This window comes from Microcaecilia unicolor, chromosome 9 (genome assembly GCF_901765095.1).
Source record: "Microcaecilia unicolor chromosome 9, aMicUni1.1, whole genome shotgun sequence".
Classification (NCBI taxonomy): domain Eukaryota; kingdom Metazoa; phylum Chordata; class Amphibia; order Gymnophiona; family Siphonopidae; genus Microcaecilia; species Microcaecilia unicolor.
Genome location: NC_044039.1, coordinates 125391751 through 125415091, shown reverse-complemented (window position 1 = coordinate 125415091; position 23341 = coordinate 125391751). Strand labels below are relative to the sequence as shown.

General features: G+C 42.8%; 1 protein-coding gene across 1 annotated transcript in view; it reads right to left on the bottom strand.

The window, feature by feature from the left end:
• Window positions 1-4028: 4028 nt before the first annotated feature.
• Window positions 4029-23341, bottom strand: part of RAD51B (RAD51 paralog B) — a 1398038-nt gene continuing 1378725 nt past the window's right edge. Inside the window, exon 11 of the mRNA XM_030213870.1 lies at window positions 4029-4377. Within this exon, the coding sequence (XP_030069730.1) occupies window positions 4256-4377 (122 nt within the window). The 3' untranslated portion in view covers window positions 4029-4255. The remainder of the gene's footprint in view (window positions 4378-23341) is intronic.

Here is a 23341-nt window from a genome sequence, read left to right as displayed (position 1 = left end):
CTGAAATATGGCATTTTAATCAGGGAACGGACAGTTTTCAACCCCGACGCATGATCACACCCTAAAATTTTGTCTAAATCACCCCAACCTATTTTACCGATACTTCTCACTGTAATAGTACCCCTATACTGTATTTGTTCAGACCGGAGTCTGTAACCACCTCTCCAGAACTATGTAAGCCACTTTGAGCCTACTAATAAGTGGGAAAAGGTGGGATACAAATGTAACAAATAAATAAATAAAACATCACATACTGGTGTCATCAATAAAGTAGATTCATGATACATACGTACCGGGTACTAGAAGGAGCTGAGTTTATGCTCATTTGTCATGAGGGCTAGACTAGATAGAAGAGGAAGATGTTTAAAATAAGAAAAAATGTAGGTACTTAAGAAAGTGCATGCCAACTATAATTTCAACAGACAAGTTCCATTTACAAGAACCAGAGAGAAATAACAGCACCCTTCCCTCCCATTGAAAAAGATAAGCAAGGAGTTGGCTAGTACAGCATTACGGTCTTTCACCTCTGTAGACCTAATTTTAAATTCAGGTTAAAACTCTGTGATGTATGTGTCCATAATTTCATAACTATTTGCCATTCTCATTATATCAACACCACAACATAAGAAGAAATGGTGCTCTCTGGAGTTGCAGATGTACTGAAATAAGTACACCAACAATAAAAACAGCTTTCAGGTTAGATACTTTCTGATTAACATGGGGTTGATTTCCAAAGGGATGTAGCAAGCTAATTAAGGAACTAACCAGCTTGTTTTTTTTTTTTAATATTTATTTTTATTAACACAGTACAGCAGTGCTCGCACAGACATATCCAAAACTTCCAGTTATGTGTATACAGTAACACATAAAGATTCTATTTTGAAGCTTACAAAGCATCTAACCATAAATCATTGGCCTGGTTCGCACTACACACTGCATTTTCTGTTTTATTCCCCTTCCCCAATCATACTTCACGCTCACCACTTTATCCCACACCAGAACTCAACATCTATCCCAAACGCTCCCCTCATACCCTCCCATTCCCTCCCCCCCCCCCCCCTCATTGCCCTGTAAAGATAACACTTTTAAACAGGCTGTCCACAGACCATGATATTGCCTGGTGGTAAGCTTTGCTGAGGTGGCATAGATATGGCACTCATTCTCACCCATCATTCTCATTTTATTATACCACACTTCTACCGGGGGATGTTCTGGTTGTATCCAAAATTGTAAAATGGTCTTTTTGATCAATAAGAGGGATGTATATATAAATCTCCTATGTGACTTAGGAAGGCCCTGGGCAATCAGAAGGTCTTGGTCTCCCAACAGTAAGGTTGCATAATCCCACTCACATATTCAGTGGTCCAACTTAACCATGGTTGAAAATCCACTTAAAGATAACCAATTACGTTATCTGGTTACCTTTAAGCAGAGAACAGGCCCCTAAATATGTTTCCTGCATTTTTATCCAGCTATATTTAGAATATATTTTAGCCACAATCTATCTGCAATACTGCACCTGAAAATGAGCTAAATTAGCTAGATCATTTGAGTATCAAGATTATTCCATACTTGCTACACCTCTTTCCATACAGTTATATTAAAGTGATGTAGTAGCTGGGCACTCAGTACCCATTTGAAAATGTATACCTGAATGACTCGATTTGAAATATACTTTATTCTGTGAAGGGTCTCTTAAATGCCTGAACCTCTCATCTGTTTTGTTGGAATCTGCATTGTCTATTTTTGACAGCCTTATATTCATGCTAGGTGTTCTTTAATTTTGGCTTTAGTCTACTTGCTGACTGTCAAGTTGTGAAGGGCAGAGGCCTGGCTAACACAGCACACAGCAATCCAGGTGCACTGGAAGTTTTCCAGTGTACTAAAACTCAGGGTCACCAAGAGACTGGGCTGGGCCTGGGGCAAGGCCGCCCCTGGGGCCCTGCCCCTGAGGTCATTGCCCCGCAGTCCCCACCCACTCCCCTCCGTCCGCCACCGGGCTGGGCCCCCTGCATTGAAATCATCACAGCACCTCACCTGTCACCTCGCTCTGTGACTGAAAGCGCGACCAGCAGCGGCAGATCGGATTCGCCTCCCTTCAGACCTTCCCTCCCTGTGTCCTGCCCTTGCGGAAGTTACATCAGACGAGGGCGGGACACAGGGAGGGAAGGCCCGAAGGGAGGCGAATCTGATCTGTCACTGCTGGCTGTGCTTTCAGTCACAGAGTGAGGTGACAGGTGAGGCGCTGTGATGATTTCAATGCAGGAGGCCCGGCCCGGTGGCAGACGATCGACGGAGCCGAGGTCGAGTGAGATCGGGGACTGTGGTGCCGGGCCCCCCTTGGAGGCCCGGACCCAGGGAAGTTTGTCCCCCCTGCTCCCCCTCTCAGTGGCCCTGCCAAAACTAATGATCAACTAGCTCACTAACAGGCTGATTCAAGAAGGCAATGCACCATCATTAATGCAGGTTACCATACACATTAACTGCCGCCAGAGCTATTATTTTCAGTGGAACCAATTCATCAAAAAGATGCAGTAACCTATGTTGATGATAGCACAAGTTACCACTCTTTTTTTGAATCAGGATCTTAGAGGTTTGACTCATTGCAGCAGCCCCTCTCTACTTCCAAGGACCAGCTAAGCTCACAGCTCCTTCACGGAATTTGTAACTCCGTCAAGGTGCTTCTCCCAAAATTAAGGATTGCCCTTCTCTCTCCTGATCCAGGTCTAGACTGCTTTTGTGGTTTCATACTTCTCTTCCATCTCACTCCCTCTCTGCACCCCACTGTTTTTCCCCCCTTGAGGTGTGATCACTGGGGATAGAACTGTACCCTCTGGTGGGAGCCTTCTCCCCAAACTCTTCCTTTTTAACTCTATTTAACCTGTCTGCCCTGGGATTGATTTGCAGATCTATTGGCTGCCTATATATCTGATTTGACCTTGTCTGTTTTGGTCTTTTGGCATGTAGTCTCATCACAAGAAGATTTATGTACTTTAATTAGAAATTAAAACATATAGTAGATGTATAATCAATGAAACTGAGCTGAAATAGTAAAAACTATATATTCGGCTGATGCAAGAAAAGTGAAAAATTTTATTCCAATACAAACTTTTTGAAATGTGAAAACAGTTCACTCTTTGAAATCCAAACGTAGAGGTGAATAAACTATATTGGCCTAAAATCCAAAATATCAAGCTCTGTTCGCTCACTGCTGTCTATTCTGTTTATATATAACAAGATCGGCACCAAACATGGTTTCATCTAAATGGGTATGGACAACACAGTATACACAGGGGTTCTCAACCCTGTCCTTGACACAGATCTAGCCAGTCAGGTTTTCATGGTACCCACCATGAATATGCATACAATGGTATCTTCATGCGTATTCATGGTAGATATCTCGAAAACCTGACTGGCTAGAGGTGCCCCAGGGACTGGGTTGAGAACCCCTGGCATAGAATGAAGCTCCAGAGTCAGCATGCATAAGGTTGCCAATTGACCTAGGTCTACCCTTATAGGCTGATGCGGTACATATTTTGTCTCATTGCATTTATAAATGTGAAATTACAGTTTCTTTAGTAAAATCAGGATCATAAGTCCACAGATGCTGTGGGGTAGAACTGGATCAACCTGTAAAGGTGTTGACCTTAGGTATGTAGTGGCAGGACTGCTTTTGCCATTCATAAAGATTAGGTACTTCCTGTTCTTTCAGCATGGGGTACACTAAACTAACTGCAGCACTATTCCAGGCCAGTCTTTACATTCTTACAGCAATCACTGCCCCTAATATAGTTGAGTGAAAGTGTTTAACAGTCAATCACTCTGAAAAACAGTCATTATTAGTTAAGACAACTTCCTAACATAGCATCATCTTGCCAACCCACAGCAATGTTACTTCCATTGCATAACATCTCAACGGCCTTCGCTGAATTTAGAAAAGGTGAATGCACAAGGTTTACTAGCCAAAATGTTCACAATAGATACAAAATGAGAAACTTTGTCATAGTAAATATAGGCCATTAACTCAGTAGACAAAATGCATACTCATTAGGGGTATGATGAAATTATGACTTGTTGGCAGCCCTCAAGGATTGGCAATGAAATCCAAGCCTTTATGGGATTTTCCTTTGGATGAAACGTTAAAGTATCCAGCAGAGTTATCTTTCTCGAGTCTAATGAGACAGAAATATTATGCTTTCTGCAAATCACTTGGCAGTTTTGTGTTCCTCCTTCATTCCACGATAACACTTAAGAGTTAGGGCTTCAATCCACTGGGCCTGGCATGCGGTAAGCAGTAGTTGAACACGGTCCTCACTCTGATTGGCTGCAGACCAGGATCTGTTCCTTCCGAGTTAAATTCTGTATAGTCCTTTTCACCTGAAAAATATTACAAACAGAAGAATAATGAATTTAGCATTTTCTATATAATCATTTGGTTTCTAGGTCCGTTAGATCCTACCTCTACCAGACAATGCTGACGTGCTTCTGTGTATGAAAGAAGAGCAGGACTTGGGGGTGATTGTGTCTGATGACCTTAAGGTGGCCAAACAGGTAGAAAAGGCAATGGTCAAAGCCAGAAAAATCCTTGGGTGCATAAGGAGAGGGATGACTAGAAGGAAAAACAAGGTGATAGTGCCCTTGTACAAGTATCTGGTGAGGCCCCATTTAGAGTACTGCGTGCAATTCTGGAGACTGAACCTACGGAAAGATGTAAACAGGATGGAGTCGGTCCAGACGGCAGCTACAAAATTAGTAAGCAGTCTCTATCATAAAACATATAGGGACAGGCTTAGGAACCTCTATACTTACCCGCCCAATCACTTCCTTCTTCTTCCCCTTACTTAATCTCTACACATTACTAACTGTATCTGATATCCTGGAATGACAATGTCATAACAAAACTATGTAAGCCACATTGAGCCTGCAAATAGGTGGGGAAATGTGGGATACAAATGCAATAAATAATAAATAATAATGTATATGCTGGAAAGTAGAGAGAGAGGGGATATGATAGAGACGTTTAAATACCTTAGTGGTGTCAATATACAGGACGCGAGCCTTTTTCAAAGGAAGGAAAACTCTGAAATGAGGGAACATATGATGAAATTAAGAGGAAATAGACTTAGGAGGAATCTAAGAAAATACTCTTTCACCAAAAGGGTGGTGGATGTGTAGATTGGCCTCCAGGTGGAAGTCATGGAGATGAAGACTGTGTCAGAATTTAAGAAAGTGTGGGACAGGCATGTGGGATTCCTTAGGAAAGGAAGAGTTAGTGGTCACTGAGGACGGGCAGACTAGATGGGCCATCTCGCCCTTATATGCCATCATGTTCTTTGTTTCTATGTTTTCAGTTTGCTGTAGTTCCTAACTTTTAATTCTCTCCTTCTCCTTCCTCAACCTGGCCATCTTGGGAAGAGTTCACAATACAGAGCCACAGACCAAGATTCCTTTCAAAGCTGGCTACATGTACCTTGAGTCTTTCTAATAGGTAGCATTTTTTACCTCATTCCCTCAACTTCCAGGGGACTATGAGTACTACCTCTGAGGAATCTCTAGTTTGCATTCAAGGGATACTGCACAGCCCAACTATCCAATTTTAGGGGGTCTTTTATTAAAGAACATTAAGTATTTTCTGGAGAATTCTGTATATAGTGCTGAATGCTAGGCACTATATTGGTGCCAAATTTTCATCAAGGCAAAGCGTTTTAACAAATGCAAGGCACGAAAATGAGGCAGAAATGGCATAGCCATGTGAAAACTCACTTACACTCCAATTTATAGAATAGCACCTAAGTGTTTCCATGCAGATCTGCAAAGGGGGAGTGGCCACAGGAGGAGCATGGCTGGATCAGGAGCATTCCTTTAGAATGCACAGTGTTATAGAGTAGTGTGGATCCGAATGCAACTTCCACACTGGGATATACACCTGGTTTCCATTGGTGTAACTCCTTGTGCCCAAAGTTGGATGCGGAGCCCAGTGCTACGTGCTATTCTATAAAGGGTGCCGATCCCAGAACACCTGTTACAGAATACCATTCACTAATAATTTTTTTTTTTGGCGCTGAATTTTGAGCTTCATTCACTGAATCTAACTCTTAATGTGTGAATTAGTGTGCATTAACCTATACCGCACAATCGCACCCACTGTCAGTGCAGTGGTTTAGCAGTTATGGAGCTAAAGCATACGTTAAGTGTGTAGGAGGAAGAACTAGGAGGAGCTTGGGCAGGGAAAAGGTGTGAATAACATACTGCAGTTGATGCAAAAAACATACCACATGCTGTCGATTGTGGTGTTGGCATGGGATCACTTATGGGGTCTTTTACTAAAGCTTAGCTCGAGTTATCTGCAGCAGGGCCCATGTTATTCCTATGGGCCCTGCTGCGGATAACTCGTGCTAAGCTTTAGTAAAAGACCCCCTTAGTGCCTAATTGTGATCAATGTTAATGTATGGTAATGAACATTTCAGTGGAGTAATTGCAGAGGACGTGTTGGGTATGCCCTCAATAATTAACATAAGTACATAAGTTCATATAAGTATATAAGTAATGCCACACTGGGAAAAGACCAAGGGTCCATCAAGCCCAGCATCCTGTCCACGACAGCGGCCAATCCAGGCTAAGGGCACCTGGCAAGCTTCCCAAACGTACAAACATTCTATACATGTTATTCCTGGAATTGTGGATTTTTCCCACGTCCATTTAGTAGCGGCTTATGGACTTGTCCTTTAGGAAACCGTCTAACCCCTTTTTAAACTCTGCTAAGCTAACCACCTTCACCACGTTCTCCAGCAACGAATTTCAGAGTTTAATTATGCGTTGGGTGAAGAAAAAGTTTCTCCGATTTGTTTTAAATTTACTACACTGTAGTTTCATCGCATGCCCCCTAGTCCTAGTATTTTTGGAAAGCGTGAACAGACGCTTCACATCCACCTATTCCACTCCACTCATTATTTTATATACCTCTATCATGTCTCTCCTCAGCCATCTCTTCTCCAAGCTGAAAAGCCCTAGCCTCCTTAGTCTTTCTTCATAGGGAAGTCGTCCCATCCCCGCTATCATTTTAGTCACCCTTCACTGCACTTTTTCCAATTCTACTAAATCTTTCTTGAGATGCGGCGACCAGAACTGAACACAATACTCAAGGTGCGGTCGCATCATGGAGCGATACAATGGCATTATAACATCCTCACACCTGTTTTCCATACCTTTCCTAATAATACCCAACATTCTATTCGCTTTCCTAGCTGCAGCAGCACACTGAGCAGAAGGTTTCAGTGTATTATCGACGAAGACACCCAGATCCCTTTCTTGGTCCGTAACTCCTAACTTTGCTAGGCACATTAATTTTTGGTGTTAAGGCATGTTAAATGCAAAAATTTGAATCCTGGCTGCCTTTTCACCTACAGTAGGCAAAACTGAGGCACATACCTTGTGTATGATATCCAGAGCAGACTAATAGAGTCTAAAGTCACCTCTGCAGGCTTAACCAAAGAGGTTTCTTACCTCTTAACTATTCAAAGAACTTGCCTTGAGTTGCCTTGAATTTATGAAAAGATTCACCCAAGGTGGTGTACAGCAGGTACAGTTTAACATAAAACTTACAATTTTGTTAACAGCATAATAGTAAAATAACCAAGAATAAACATAAATACAATAGATTAGGTAAATTTGAAAGCAGTAAATTGAAGCCTAATAATAGAACTACCGTGAAACAGTATAAAAAATATCACACATTTATCAGCACTGGAATTCAAATACCAGTGATATAATATAATGTTAACATAATACTAATGATACACCTAATAAGCATGCTTTAGAACATTAAACAAACATGCTAAATATTTTCTACAATATGGCTTACCATATAGCTGAGGGAAAAGAAAGCAGATATATGATGGGAACAAATGCATGGTACAGCATCAGTTGGGATAATTTGATGGTTAGCTAAACTCAAGACAAGTTCTTTGCATAGTTATGCAAGAGAACTGATCTAAGTTAGTGTGTGTAGCAAGTTAGTCCAGGTGCAGAATGAGTGTATAGTAGGTTACTCTTGGGCTCATTTTCGAAAGAGAAGGATGCCCATCTTTCAACATAAATCGGAAAATAGGCGTCCTTCTCACAGGGTCATCCAAATCGGTATAATCAAAAGCCGATTTTGGACGCACCCAACTGCACTCCGTCGCAGGGACAGCCAAAGTTCAAGGGGGCATATCAGAGGCGTAGCGAAGGCGGGACTTTGGCGTGCCTAACACTAGAACGTCCTCGACTCATAATCGAAAGAAACAAGGACATCCCTGATGAACACTTGGACGTTTTTCTTACAACTAAGGCACAAAAAGGTGCCCGAAATGACCAGATGACCACCGGAGAGAATCAGGGATGATCTCTCCTTACTCCCCCAGTGGTCACTAACCCCCTCCCACCCTCAAAAAACATCTTTAAAAATATTGATTGCCAGCCTCTATGCCAGCCTCAGATGTCATACTCAGGTCCATCACAGCAGTATGCAGGTACCTGGAGCAGTTTTAGTGGGTGCACTGCACTTCAGGCAGACGGACGCAGGCCCATCCCCCCTACCAGTTACGTTTGTGGAGGAAACAGCGAGCCCTCCAAAACCCACTGTACCCACATCTAGGTGCCCCCCTTCACCCATAAGGGCTATTGTAGTGGTGTACAGTTGTGGGTAGTGGGATTTTTTTTTGGGGGGGGGGGGGTTGGGGGGCTCAGCATATAAGGTAAGGGAGATATGTACTTGGGAGCAATTTATGAAGTCCACTGCAGTGCCCCTTAGGGTGCCCGGTTGGTGTCCTGGCATGTCAGGGGGACCAGTGCACTACAAATGCTGGCTCCTCCCATGACCAAATGGCTTGCATTTGGTCTTTTCTGAGACGGACGTCCTTGGTTTCCATTATCGCCGAAAATCAGAAACGACTAAGTCTATGGACGACCATCTCTAAGGACGACCAAATTAAAGGATTTGGGCACCCTTGACCGTATTATCGAAACGAAAGATGGACGTTCATCTTGTTTCGAAAATATAGGTTTCCCCACCCCTGGATGGGGACGTTTTGCAAGGACGTCCAAATCGAAACGAGGACGTCCCTTTGGATTATGCCCCTCTCTATGTATTAAAAGCTTGGGAGAACAGCCAGGCTTTCACCTGCTTCCTGAAGTAGAGGTAGTCTCAAGTTATATGTAGCCCCTCTGGGAGTAAATTCCAGAGCATGGGGGCTACTCCTCAGAAGGCTCGCTGGTGGGTATCACATCATTCAATTTCTTTAGATGAGGGTACAGATAGTGATGACCCTTGAGAAGATCTTAGAGATCTTAAAGGAGTGTGAAGGGCTAACATATTCTTTAAATACTTTGGCCCATTTTGTCTGAGGACCTTGAAAATCAAATATAGAATTTTACATTTAGCCCTGTAAAGTACTGGTAGCCAGTGTAGCTTTTGCAGGAAGCTTTTTGCAGGAATTAGTTGGAGCTGATACAAACTCTTTTTGGTTTGGCCAGTGTACAGGGCACTATAGTAGTCTAATTGTGATGTTATCATGGCAGATTCATCTTTTCAAAATACGGAGAGAGATTTTGTAGCTGCCGTAGATGATACAGACAATTTTGGAAGGCTGTTTGAATTTGTAATTTAGTTACTCCCAAGCAGATTTTGCCCTGGGAAGTCAGCTGCTGGCAAAAAGAAGAATGTGTGTGTTTCTGAGGGGGGGGGGGGGGGGTAGATAAACAGCCACAAGTGCCCCAAAATGTCTATTATTCCCACCCACTGTGCATTGTTCTTCTGTCATAGGAGTCAGCAAGCAGCATTTTTCACCTTCTGCTTTTCTCCCCTGTTGGGTTTCATTTGTGGGGGTTTAAAAATATATTTATATTATTATAGGGGGGGGGGGGGGGTCACGCTTGTTTGCCTACAGTCCATTAAAGGATTAATCCTGCCCTAGAAGAGAGTCCATACACACACATTTGCACTGTCTTCAAAGCAGGTATAAAGTTGTTCAAGAGGATTTGTCCCTTACTAGGGATCATTGTAAGAGCCTTTGTAAAACAGACATCCTGTCATAAAATTAGCTTCTTCATCTTTTGTCACAGTGGTGCTTAATACACACCATACAATAATTATAAACTGGACTGTTAAAGATATTAGAGGTTCTCCTTAAACAAAGGCTCCTTTATTTATATGACAGCCACTTTGTTGGCATTACTATCCATGCAAAACTAAAAGAAAGCCCAAAGTCTGATGAGATGATTGCCTTTGATCATTTGTAGCATGGCTTCAACCATCACAGAACAGCTGGAACCAACTTCCTAAGAGATGCAACACTATGAAAAAGTCTTATACCAATAGGCATAAATTGTTTGGTGAGAATGTTCTTTATTATTAGGCACAAATTAAAAAAAAAATCACAGGAGATATAAGTACTGAATTACAGAGAAATTGTTTATTATGTTTTTATGTTGGTGTTTATTTAGAGATTTTACTATACTGCTTTACATGTCAGCCAATCAAAGAGGTTTATATCCTTACCAGTAGTAAAAAAAAACCCAAGACAATAAAGATAAGACAGTTTGTGGTTGAACATTATCCTATACTAGACAATGATGGAGTTGCCAGTTATCTACAGTGTCCTATTTATTTATGGGGCTCTATTTTAATTAAAGGGCCCTTTTACTATTGTGCGCTAAGCCCTAATACGAGCTTAGCATGCTGAAAAAGGCTTACCAAAGTATTCATTAAAGCAGAGGTGGGTGACCTCGGTCCTCAAGGGCCATATCCCAATTGGGTTTACTGGATTTCCCCAATGAATATGCATGAGATTTATTTGTAGATAATGGAGAAAGTGCATGCAAATAGATCTCATGCTGATCCATTGGGGAAATCCTGAAAACCTGACTAGGTTGCGGCCCTCAAGGACCGAGGTTGCCCACCCTTGTGCCAATTTGTTTGCATGCACTGATTGCATGCTATTTACTTTTTTTTTTATTATTTTTTGGTAGGGGGCAGGGCATGGGTGGGGAATAGGCGGATCATGGGTGTTAATAAAAGTTATGTGCACTGTTATAGAATACACCTGCTCCATGCCTACTTAGTTACCGGCATTTACACAAAGTTTTACTTGGCATAAATTTCTGTGACTAGATTTGGTTGCATGGACAGGCCTTAGGTGCATTCTATAAACTACGCCTTATAGGCGCAGTTTATAGGATATACCTAGGCATATTTTTGTACCAGTTTTGATGGCACCATATATAGAATCTAAACCTATGTGTGTAAATTTAGGCTCGGGATCCACGCCTAAAATTTATGCGTGATTTCAAAAAGGAGACACGGAAATGGGAGGGTCATGGGCAGAATGGGGGCATTCCTAATATTAACGTGTTGTTACAGAATAACGGGGATATGTGCCTAATGTAGGTGCATACATTTGCACCATGTTTCAGTTGGTGCAAATGGCCATGCCTAAAGTTAGGCACGATTCCCTGGTGTAAATATCTACTATAATAAAACGCACCCTCAACGTTCTGAGGACACTGACGTCACTGCAGGCACTCACACACCGGTTCGTAAGTTCATGGTGGTGAAGCCACAACACTCACCATGTCTGCATGCCCCGCCCTCGCGTCACACGTGATGACGTTGAGGGCGGAACATGAAAACAAGGCAAATCAACGCACGGGGAGCAGTAGGGAACTCCTCCCCTTCCAACAAATCCCAGCTGCAAACGACGACGTGCCCATCACCCCGGCCCCTTTCACCACATCTCCCCGCCCCTTTCAAGGTACCGGCCCGCCCCGGTACCACACTCTTCCCCTCATCACCTTCCCTCCCCCCTGTCACCTCCCATCCCCTTACGCCACTATCCCTGGTGGTCTAGCGGTACCTGTTCGCTCAGCCAGGAACGAAGGAACCCCCGCTTTCCTGCCCGGAGCGCTGCTACTAGCTGCCCGGCTGCATTGTGTCTGAGTCCGGCTCTCGGCGAATCAAAATGGCCGCCGAGAGTTGAAGCTGCCTCGCAAGACTTCAACTCTCGGTGGCCATTTTGAAACGCCGAGAGCCGGACTCCTACACGATGCAGCAAGGAAGCTAGCAGCACCGCTACGGGCAGAAAAGAGGGGGCTCTTTCTTTCCTGCCCTGTCCGAACAGGTACCTCTAGACCACCAGGGAGACAAGCGTAAGGGGAGGGGAAGGGAGTCCGGTGCCGGCTAGGGCCCATTTCATCAGCGGCAGAAACGGGCCTTTTTTACTAGTTAGTCTATAAACTACACCTAATTTTAAGCAAGGCTTAAAGAATAGCGCTTTTTTCAGTGCCGATTTTTTTTGCCGCCATATATATAATCTGCAAATTAATTTTTGGGATTAGATTCTATATATGACACCTAAAAAATTGGCACTGAAATGAAATACACCTAGGCCTAAAGTTCCATGTGGTTTATAGAATAAGCCAAGCACCCATCTGCATCACTAAATTTAGTTATGGGCAGTTATGCCAAGTAAAATTTGGTGTAAATGCCAACACCTACATTATTCATGGAGCATGTGTATACTATAACCACGCACATAGATTTTAGAAATGCCCATGACCCACCTATCCCACGTCCATGGCCACCCCCTTTTTCAACTCATGGTTAGACAGTTCTGCATATAAATTTAAATTAATGCCAATTAGTTGTTTGTTAAGTGGCAATTATCAGCACTGACTGGCTTGTTAACTAATTAAGTTGTGTGTAGAAATCCATAATACGACTGGATTTGCACGCGCAACTTAAGTCATGCTATATAGAATCCCAAGGTTGGTACCTAAATTTAGGGGGCAGCTTATAGAATTGAGGAACATCACTAGGCAGGAGCTGATGGGAGGAAAAGGAAGAATTTGTAAAGACTCTAAGGGGGTCTTTAACTAAGGCACGCTCATGTTTTTAGCACGCGCGCTAAACGTTAGAGACACCCATAGGAATCCACTGGCATCTCTAAATTTTAGTGCGTGCCCAATTTTAGTGCATGCTAAAAACATGAGCGCGCCTTAGTAAAAGGGGGTCTAAATGTTTGCTCATTTAGGAATGAAGTAAACCAGGCAAGAACACTGCCTGCTATTCCAAGCTCTGCTAGTCTCACAATCAATGTCTGGTGGTTAACTAATCAAAAGCAGCAGATAAGTTCAATGAAATGATTAGAGAATTTCTTCTCTGAGTCAAGAAGTTGTTTGACTGCAATAATAAAAGATACTAAACATGTCGCATATGGTAGTGTTCATGGAACCCAAACTGCCATGCGTGAAGAGCATTTGTCTTTCTGAGAAAGGACAGAGTTGGAGGATCATGCCTTCCTCAAGAATGTTTGAAATACATGGCATATTGGATATTGGACAGTAAATTGCTGGAATCTGAGAATCTAGATTGCTTTCTTTCTTTTTTAAAGCAAAGGTATCTTTCTAACATCTTAGAAAATATCCTTCCAAAAGGCTGGAATTAATAAGCTGAAGAGCCGTAGCCACTTCAGCCTTTCCTTATAGGGAAGTTGTCCCATCCCCTTTATCATTTTCGTCACCCTTCTCTGTACCTTTTCTAATTTCACTATATCTTTTTTGAGATGCGGTGATCAGAATTGAACACAGCACTTAATAAGCAATAACGAGCACTAATTGACAATAATTAAAATTTACACGTACAAATCTCTAAGTGTATTCTGTAATGCACAGTGTGTAAATGCTAATGCACGTAGGCAAAAGGGGCGTGGTTATGGGCGGGGAAATGGGTGTTTTGTGGGCATTCCACAAATTATATGCGTTGTTATAAAATATGGTCCTCTGTGTCTAAATCTACATGCCATGATTTACGCCATGTTTTCATTGGTGTAAATGGAGGCGAATAGATTTAGGCGCTAGTGTGTCAACTAAGCATGTTCCTTATACCATGCCTAATTCTAGGCGCTGCTTATAGAATACACATAGGCGGAAATGTTTTCCTTGCGGATTTTTTAGGCACCATATATAGAATCCCCCCCCAGAATCTCTCCATATTCTATAACAGCGTCCATAGATTTTAGAAATGCCCCCACCCCACCCATGGCCATACCCCCTTTTCAACTATGCGACTCAGAATTTACACACACCATGTTACAGAATATGCTTAGCAAATTTTATGCATAAATCTTAATGTCAATTACTGCTGATAATTGCTTGTTAGCTTCCAATTAGCAGCGCTGATTAGCTAGTAAATCAATTAAGTTACACGCATTGTTATAGAATATACGTCGATTTCCGCTCAGAAATTAAGGCACGATATATGAATACCAGGGTTTATGTGCATGCAGTTTCTAAGATTTGTAACAGTCTAGATTGTTCACTTCCCCAAACAGGAGCTGTTTTCAACAGACTCCTGTAATATTTACAGTGTTCCCTTTTGCTAGACTCTGTGGCTGGTTGTAGGGGATGTGGTAATGTGGAGGCGGTCCCTCAGTGTCACCCATCCCTTAAGGATAGCCCTGCATATGAGTACTGGCATCTTTGTCCTAAGGAAAAAAAACAACTACACTGAACTAAAATAAATAAACACTCTTAATATAAAACTACAAGAAATCATAAAGTGAGGGCCGAGCCTTCTGTAAAATAAAAGCATGCTAGGAAGAACACATGCAAGTGCTGGAATGTCCAGCAGAAGCACCTGTTTTAAGGATCCTTTAACTAAATCTGGACTTAATACATTTTAACATGGGATATTCCCATGCAGTAAGCCCAAATTTAATGTGAGGGTTTTTTTTTTTTTTTTTTGCAGGGCATGCACTAATGCTCCCTTAGAAAGTGGTACCTGGAAAAAATTAATGCAGAAGCATTTACCACCTCCCATTTTGGAGGCACTAACTCTCTCAATTCTGTGTAGGTCGCCCAAAGTTTAGCACGCAATTTTGGGCATTGATTGCAGAGCCATACAGACGTTCAAATATTTGAAAGGTATTAATCCGCAAACGAACCATTACCGTATATGGGAAGGTGGTAGAACTAGAGGACATGAAATGAGATTGAAGGGGGGCAGACTCAAGAAAAATGTCAGGAAGTATTTTTTCATGGAGAGAGTGGTGGATACTTGGAATGCCCTCCTGCGGGAGGTGGTGGAGATGAAAACGGTAACAGAATTCAAACATGTGTGGGATAAACATAAAGGAATCCTGATAGGAAGGAAGGGATCCTCAGAAGCTTAGAGGAGATTGGGTGGCAGAGCCAGTGGTGGGAGGCGGGGCTAGTGGTTGGGAGGCGGGGCTAATGTTGGGCAGACTTCTACAGTCTGTGCCCTGAAAATGACAGATACAAATCAAGGTCAGGTATACACATAAAGTAGCACATATGAGTTTATCTTGTTGGGCAGACTGGATGGACCGTGCGGGTCTTTCTGTGCCGTCATCTGCTATGTTACTATGAAACTGGTGACAACATTCAATAATTGGCCTTAACAAACCCACCTATTCCATACCTATTCTATAACCTACGCGCCCAATTCATCTCATGAGTACCACTAAAGTGGGTGTGACCAAGTGAGGGGGCACAGTGGCTACCCACGTGGGGCCTGGCCCCCACCCCCAATTTGGGTTCAGGCCCCCCAAAGTCTGCTGGTTTGGCTGGCGGGAGTCCCCAAGCCCCATCAGCAGAAATTTTCCCGCAGTGATATTCGCTGCCGTGCCTTCTGACCTGCTTCTCTCTCCCTCGCGCCATAGAGCTGAGGTAATCGCTTGCACCTAAATGTGACCGTCTCTGAGAAAAGGTGACTAAAGTAGTGGATCTAAAATGTTGAGGATGACCGATTTTTCATTTCATGGAACCATAAGCAGTCTGCAAAAGCTACATGTTTGAACTTTCTGTAACTTAAAAAAAAATGTTCATATAAAAGGATGGGGGTTTGACTGTTGTATTACAAATTATTTGCTCTAACAAATTCAGTTTCAGTAGCTGGAGGAGAAGGCCAGTGCTGGGCAGACTTCTATGGTCTATGCCCTGAAAATGGCTGGACAGATTTGGATGGGCTGGAGTGGGGCTTCGATGAGAGCTTCAGTAGTTGGAGAACAAGGCAGTGCCAGGCAGACTTCTATGGTCCATGCTCTGAAAATGGCAAAGACAAATCAAGATGTATATCACATCATACCTCATGCCAGTGGTTCCTAAACCTGGTCCTGGAGGCACCCCAGCCAATCAGGTTTTCCGTATATCCACAATGAATATTCATGAGATAGATTATCATGCAGTGGAGGCAGCACATACAAATTGCTCTCTTGAATATTCATTATGGATATCCTGAAAACCTGACTGTCTGGGGTGCCTCTAGGACCAGGTTTGGGAACCACTGGCTTATGCTATGAGTTCATCATATTGGGCAGACTGGATGGACCAAACAGGTCTTTATCTGCCATCATCTACTATTAAAACCATCATGTTACTATTAAAACCTTAATTTCTTTTTTTGTTTGTTTCTGGTAGCTTTAGTCACCTTTTTCCAGAGATGGTCACAAATGTTTGAGATACACAACTTTTTGCATTCTATAAGGGCCCCTTTTACTACGCTGCGGCAAAACAGGGCCTGCGCTGGTGTCAGTGTGCATTTTTGATGCACGCTGAGGCCCCCTTTTATCACAGCAGGTAAAAGGTAGGTCTTTCTTTTTTTTAAAGAAATGACCATGCAGCAAATGAAGCACTTGCCACGTGGCTATTTCGAGGGGGGGGGGGAGCCCTTACCACCACCCATTGAGGTGGTGGTAAGGGCTCTTGTGCTAACTCGGCAGTAACCAGGCAGCACACAGCACTGCCCGATTACCATCAGGTACACACCGGCACTATAAAAATAAATATATTATATTATTCTAATCATTTAAGAGTGTATTTGGCACATAATTGTTAATGCCCACTTTTGAATTACCTCTATAAGTCATGCTGTTTGTTTATAAAACTGAAATTCCATGCTTGTAAATGTGCCAGGCAGTATCACTGATGTTCCGGGAACTGCTAGTAAAAGCCTACTATGGTGAAAACTTGGACATATTTGCAAAGCCTTAATCACAGCCTTTGACTTATAATTCAAGAAGTGTCAGCCTACGTGTTGTCCAGCTAAAGATTTGGGGTCATTCCTCGGTTTCTAATATACCATATTACAATGAACTCTGGCACTCTGCCAACTTTTTCATGGGAAAGGAAAGAATACTGGTACCATAATTAAGGATTAGAGGCTTTGTTGCCAAATTTAGAACCCACTAGATTATAGTGGCTAGGACTTTGGAGTTAAGTTTTCAAAAAATCAAGCAAAATATTTTCATTTTAGTTCCACTGAGTTCTATTCTTTTTTTTTTGTAGCTTATACAGTGGAAAGCATAGAGATAATCTTTCAGTTCTTGGCTGGTTGACAGTCCCTAATACAACCGATATTATCTTCAAATACCGGGTTGCAGAATGACTTAAATGCCATGAAGTATAGGCCCAGAGCTACTAAGATGCAGTGAAATGCGATATTTTAATTTTGCATTGCTACAGCCAAGAATAATGAGCATTCCTGGCTGTGGCTACAAAAAGATAGCAGGCTGCAAGATGTGCCTGCCGTCTTTTAAGGGGCTGGGATAGTACATTACAAATGAACCCCTGATCCCCATTTCAAAGAATCCCACCCTCCCTTGCACACCTGCCATGGCATTTACCAGGGGTCTCTTTACAGCATAATGGGGGTCCAGGAGCAATTCTCGGCTCTCCTGCCTTAGCAGCTCCTGGCTTCAAAACAGCATCATCAGTATCTTAGGGGTAGGTCTTGTGGTACTACTGCTAGGGGGTCAGGTAGACAAATAGGAGAATTCTCTTTTATTTGAACACCTGACTCCCCCTAGCTGTAGTACCGTGGAACTACTGCTAGGGAGCAGAGGTCACTATTTGGAAGCCAGGAGCTGCCACAGCAGAAGCATACGGGATTGCCCCCTTACTATCCACCAGACACTCCTCTCTCAGGTACCACGGAGCACGCAATAGATGGGGGTTTTTTGTTTGAACTGGGGATTGGGGGAATGGGGGGGGGGGTGTTCTTTAATAATACAATGGCACTCCTCCCCAGCAGAATAAGATTGTGTGTAAAGTTGTGGTTCAACAAAGGATTTTAATTTATTGGAAGATGATGTATAGGGACTGAAGTTGGAATCATGCTTGAGATAAGTTTTTTTACTTATTATGTTTGGATTTCTACAATATTTATTTGCAACTTAAAAAGAACATAAAAGAAAATTGTGGGCAATGATGAAATAAGGGGGGAACTCATCAAGCACTGTTAGGGCCTTAAGTCACATTATTTGGCCCTTAACATGACTTAAATGGCCCTAATGCTGCCTGATTAAAAATACTGCTGCGATATTTAAGATGCCACGGGTTAAGCAGTAATTACTACGCAAATACCCTAACATTACTTGCAGCGATACACTGCAAGTTTCGAACTGAGGTTATTTCACCGCTCAGAAGCATCAGGCTGTAAACCTGCAGCCTGATGCTCCCGAGCAGGCAGAGCAGGGTTCCCCCTCCTGACAGCAGACCTCCCTCAACACTCCCTCCTGGCAACAGAGACCTTCTCTCCCTCAAACCCACCCCCAGTAGCAGAAACTCTCTCTCAAGCCCCCAGCTAAGTATTACTCACTTAGATCTTGTGACTCCTGAGACGAGCATTGATTCGCCAAAAGACAGACCTGTGTCGAGTGTGGTTACATTTGTTTGCAAACCTTTTTTTATTTACAAAGACAGGGGACACTCAATGAAATTATATGGAAATACTTTTTTAACAAATAGGAGGAAATATTTTTCACTCAAAGAATAGTTACACTTTGGAACTCGCTGCCGGAAGATGTGGTAACAGCGGTTAGTATATCTGGGTTTAGAAAAGGTTTAGACAAGTTCCTGGAGGAAAAGTCCATAGTCTGTTATTGAGATGGACATATTAACATATTACATATTAACATATTAGATGACGGCAGAAAAAGACCTGCATGGTCCATCCAGTCTGCCCAACAAGATAAACTCATATGTGTATACCTTACCTTGATTTGTACCTGCCTTTTTCAGGGCACAGACCGTACAAGTCTGCCCAGCAGTATTTCCCGCCTCCCAACCACCAGTCCCGCCTCCCATCTCCGGCTCTGGCACAGATCGTATAAGTCTGCCCTCCACTATCCTCGCCTCCCAACCACCAACCTCTCTTCCTCCACCTTCTCCGCCACCCATGGGGGAAGCCACTGCTTGCTCCAGGATTGGTAGCATGGAATGTTGCTACTATTTGGGTTTCTGCCAAGTACTTGTGGCCTGGATTGGCCACTGTTGGAAGCAGGATACTGGGCTAGATGGACTATTGGTCTGACCCGGTATGACTATTCTTAAGTTCTTATGTTATGGTGGAAGTTGTTATAATAAAAATTATTTTTAATACAATACTATTATCTCCTCTTTTTTGGAACCCTTTGGTCCACCCCTACTCCTTTCTCTCTCTTTACCTTTGAACTTCCAAAGGGTTTGTCTCTCCTCTTTTTTTTTTTTTTTTTGGTTTAGCATTCAATAAAGGAAAACAGGCACCTATACACTCTGTGTGTCTATTTATGAATGCTCAGTTATAGAATTACCTCGAACTGGCCAATGAGTGATGCTAAGGGTCATCTCAGTGGAGGCCTCCTTTAGCCTTTGGACTGGTATGGGATCGCTCCATGGTGCGACCGCACCTCGAATATTGTGTTCAATTCTGGTCACCGCATCTCAAAAAAGATATAGTGGAATTAGAAAAGGTGCAGAGACGGGCGACAAAAATGATAAAGGGGATGGGACGACTTCCCTATGAGGAAAGGCTAAAGTGGCTAGGGCTTTTCAGCTCAAAGAAAAGATGGCTGAGGGGAGATATGATAGAGGTCTATAAAATAATGAGTGGAGTGGAAAGGGTAGACGTGAAGCATCTGTTTACTCTTTCCAAAATTACTAGGACTAGGGGGCATTCGATGAAGCTACAAAGTAGTAAATGTAAAACAAATCGGAGAAAATGTTCTTCACTCATTGTGTAATTAAACTCTGGAATTTGTTGCCAGAGAATGTGGTAAAGGTGGTTAGCTTAGCGGGTTTAAAAAAGGTTTGGACAGCTTCCTAAAGGAAAAGTCCATAGACCATTATTAAAATGGAATGGGAAAATCCACTGCTTATTTCTGGGATAAGCAGCATAAAATGTTTTGTACTTTTTTGGGATCTTGCCAAGTATTTGTGACCTGGATTGGCCACTGTTGAAAACAGGATGCTGGGCTTTGATGGACCTTTGGTCTGTCCCAGTATGGCAATACTTATGTACTTATCCTTATAGCACCATAGTGGGGATAAGCATACATGAGGAAATTGGGAAGAAGAGCCAAAAGGAATCTTTTTTTTTCTTTTGATATTATTAGGAAGCTCAGAAAACTAGCTTCTTACACAGAGGTAACTAATTCCCTGTGTAATCTTTTAATGGTTTCATTGAATAAAGGTTACACTCCTACCATGATCTCTGAGACATGTGGGTGGATGAAAGGTACAAATGCCAAACTGAGGGTGCTTCTCCAAAAGCTGTACTACTACCAGGCTCTTACTAATAGTGACATGAATGAAGGGCATAATTACCTAAAAAAATAACCTCTAATTACTCAGACCAAAATATCTCAGCTGATAATGAATTCCCAGGTTGATTATGTCACACTTGTTTGACAGAGGAATTAGACTGAAAGGACCTGTTCGCTGCTAAAGATTGCACTGTGAGTTGCTAAAGACCTAGGCAAATATGTATTTAGCTTTCCCCATCTTTCTATTACTGCAGCTCAGGTGAATCTTATTGTATCACTAGTAAAAAAAAAAGGCCCGTTTCTGACACAAATGAAACGGGCGCTAGTAAGGTTTTCCTCGAAGTGTGTATGTTGAGAGAGCGTGTGTGTGAGAGATGGAGTATGTGTGTCAGAGAGAGAATGAGAGAGAGACAGAGACAGTGTGTGTGTGTGTGTTTGTGTGAGAGAGAGAGTGTGTGAGAGACAGAGTGTCTGTGTGTGTGTGTGTGTGTGACAGAGAGATAGAGTGTGATAGGCAGGGAGTGTGTCATAGAGTGTATGTGAGAGACAGTGAGTGAGTGTGAGCCCCCACCCCCCTCTCGCAGGGCCCCCCTCCCCGCCCCTACCTCTCTGGTCTCAGGACCCCCTCCCCACCTCCCTCTCCCCTGCACTCCCTCCAGCCATCCATGTCCAGCGACCCTCCCCTCCCCCCCCCATGTCCAGCGACCCTCCCCTCCCCCCCCCCCCGGCGCATCAAACCCCCTCACCACCTGCAGCTGCCAGTGGTAACGTTGTCTGGCCGCTGCTGCTTCTCCTGTTGAGCAGCAGCAGCCGCTTCAAAAGAAAAGAAGTGATAAATGTTTTTAAACCCAGCCCAAATCATTCGCAAATGCCCGAGTCTTAAAACGCAGTCTCTGCAGTTGCTCCTCCTCTCGCCTCCACGTCACTGCCCCTGGAGTAAGACCCCGGAGGAGCGCAGTGACGTGACAGGCGAGAGGAGGAGCAACTGCAGAGACTGCGTTTTAAGACTCGGGCATTTGCGAATGATTTGGGCTGGGTTTAAAAACATTTATCCCTGCCTGGGAATCAGCTGTTAGTGACGTCATCCTGGCTATGGAGCCTAGCTCAGTAACTCCAGGAGCCACGGATACAGGCAGTCCCACATTAGAACGTTGGTGGTGAGAATTATTATATAGGATATGGAAATGCAGTTTAAGAAGCATCCTCCACTATGTAGGGGTTAAGAAATTCAATAGTCTACTGAACAGAGAAATGTATTTATTTATTTATTTATAACTGCCTAGATGTAAGTTTGTCTTTGCCACATATGCAGCAACAGCAAAATTGGTTGCCTGTATAGTTCAAGACCCTGATATTTTTCCGGTGAAACGGGTCCCGTTGGTCCTTCGCACAGCAGATTTTTTCTGTTTGTGCTGATAATTTTACTATACCCCAGGCGCTTTAAAAAACGATGCTGAATTGAATACGGAAGAAATGTTGTTTAGTACAGCATTTTTTGCCTATATTTTTGCGGATGAGCACTGAATAAATTTGGACGCTTTCTTTGTATTCGATTGGGAGATTTTCTTTTGTCTGTCTAGGAAATAATCCCCAAAACAAAATGAATCCCTCTATCTGACCTCTTCAATTCTATAACTGGGTGCTACAAGTTAGGTGGCCAAATCATATGGGCTGTGAGGCTATTCTATAAGGGGGATTGCATGTGGAAATGTTTTTATAGAATATTAACCTGCAGTTGAATATTAGGCATGTAACCCCTGATTCTAAAAGATCGCCAATAATTGCATGCACAAATTTAGACGTGTCCCCCAACTTGATAGAATAATGAACCAATTACTGTCAATAATTGGCTTTTTAACAAGAAATTATTAGCAGTAATTAGATTTAATTGGGACTAACCCACATAAAGTTAGGCACGGGATCTGCACCTGCAATTTGCGTGTGGTCTAAAAAAATGGGGTATGGAAATAGGAGGGTCATGGGTGTTTCGGGGTAGATCAGGGGTGTGGTTTTCAGTTACATACATAACTACAGAATACGGTGCTCTGCATTTAAATTTAGGGATGGGCATTTGCACCATATTTTCGTTAGTGTAAAGGGCCACACCTAAATTTACGTGTGACCTCTCTGCTAAGCTTTAATTCTATAAACCGAGCAAACTATAGGTGCAGCTTATAGAATACTGTTTACGTGGGTTCTTTTTGGTGCCAATTTTTTAGGCACCATATATAGACTTTAGTCTTTAATATCTCCCCATGAGGGTCTGTGTTTTAGCAACAGAATCACATTCCATGCAACAAGGGAAAACAAAGCAGTACCAAAATGTCTGAACATGAGAGTTATCTGATTATCCTTATAAATGTATTTTCATTCTTTCAATAAGCTGAATTATACACATGCTTCATCTCTTATCAGTCATCTAAGAAGACTGTAAAAATATAGAGAGCTGTACCGAATAGAATATTTTACTATTCGGCCAAATACGACTAATGGAAAATATTATTCGACCAAATATGAATACCGAATACAAATAATGGGCAGTGAGCTTTAACATAACCAATAATAAAAGAAGCAATGCTAAAACAGAGATCAAGTGTTTATTTCAGTAAGATTTAGCCAGTGGCGTATCAAGGGAGGGGGGGCGGTGGGGGCGATCCGCCCCGGGTGCACACCGCTGGGGGGGGGGGTGCCGCGGCGCGCGCCTGTCGGCTCCGAGTTCGCTAACTTCGCTCGTTCGCTGCAGCTCCTTCTGCCTCGGAACAGGT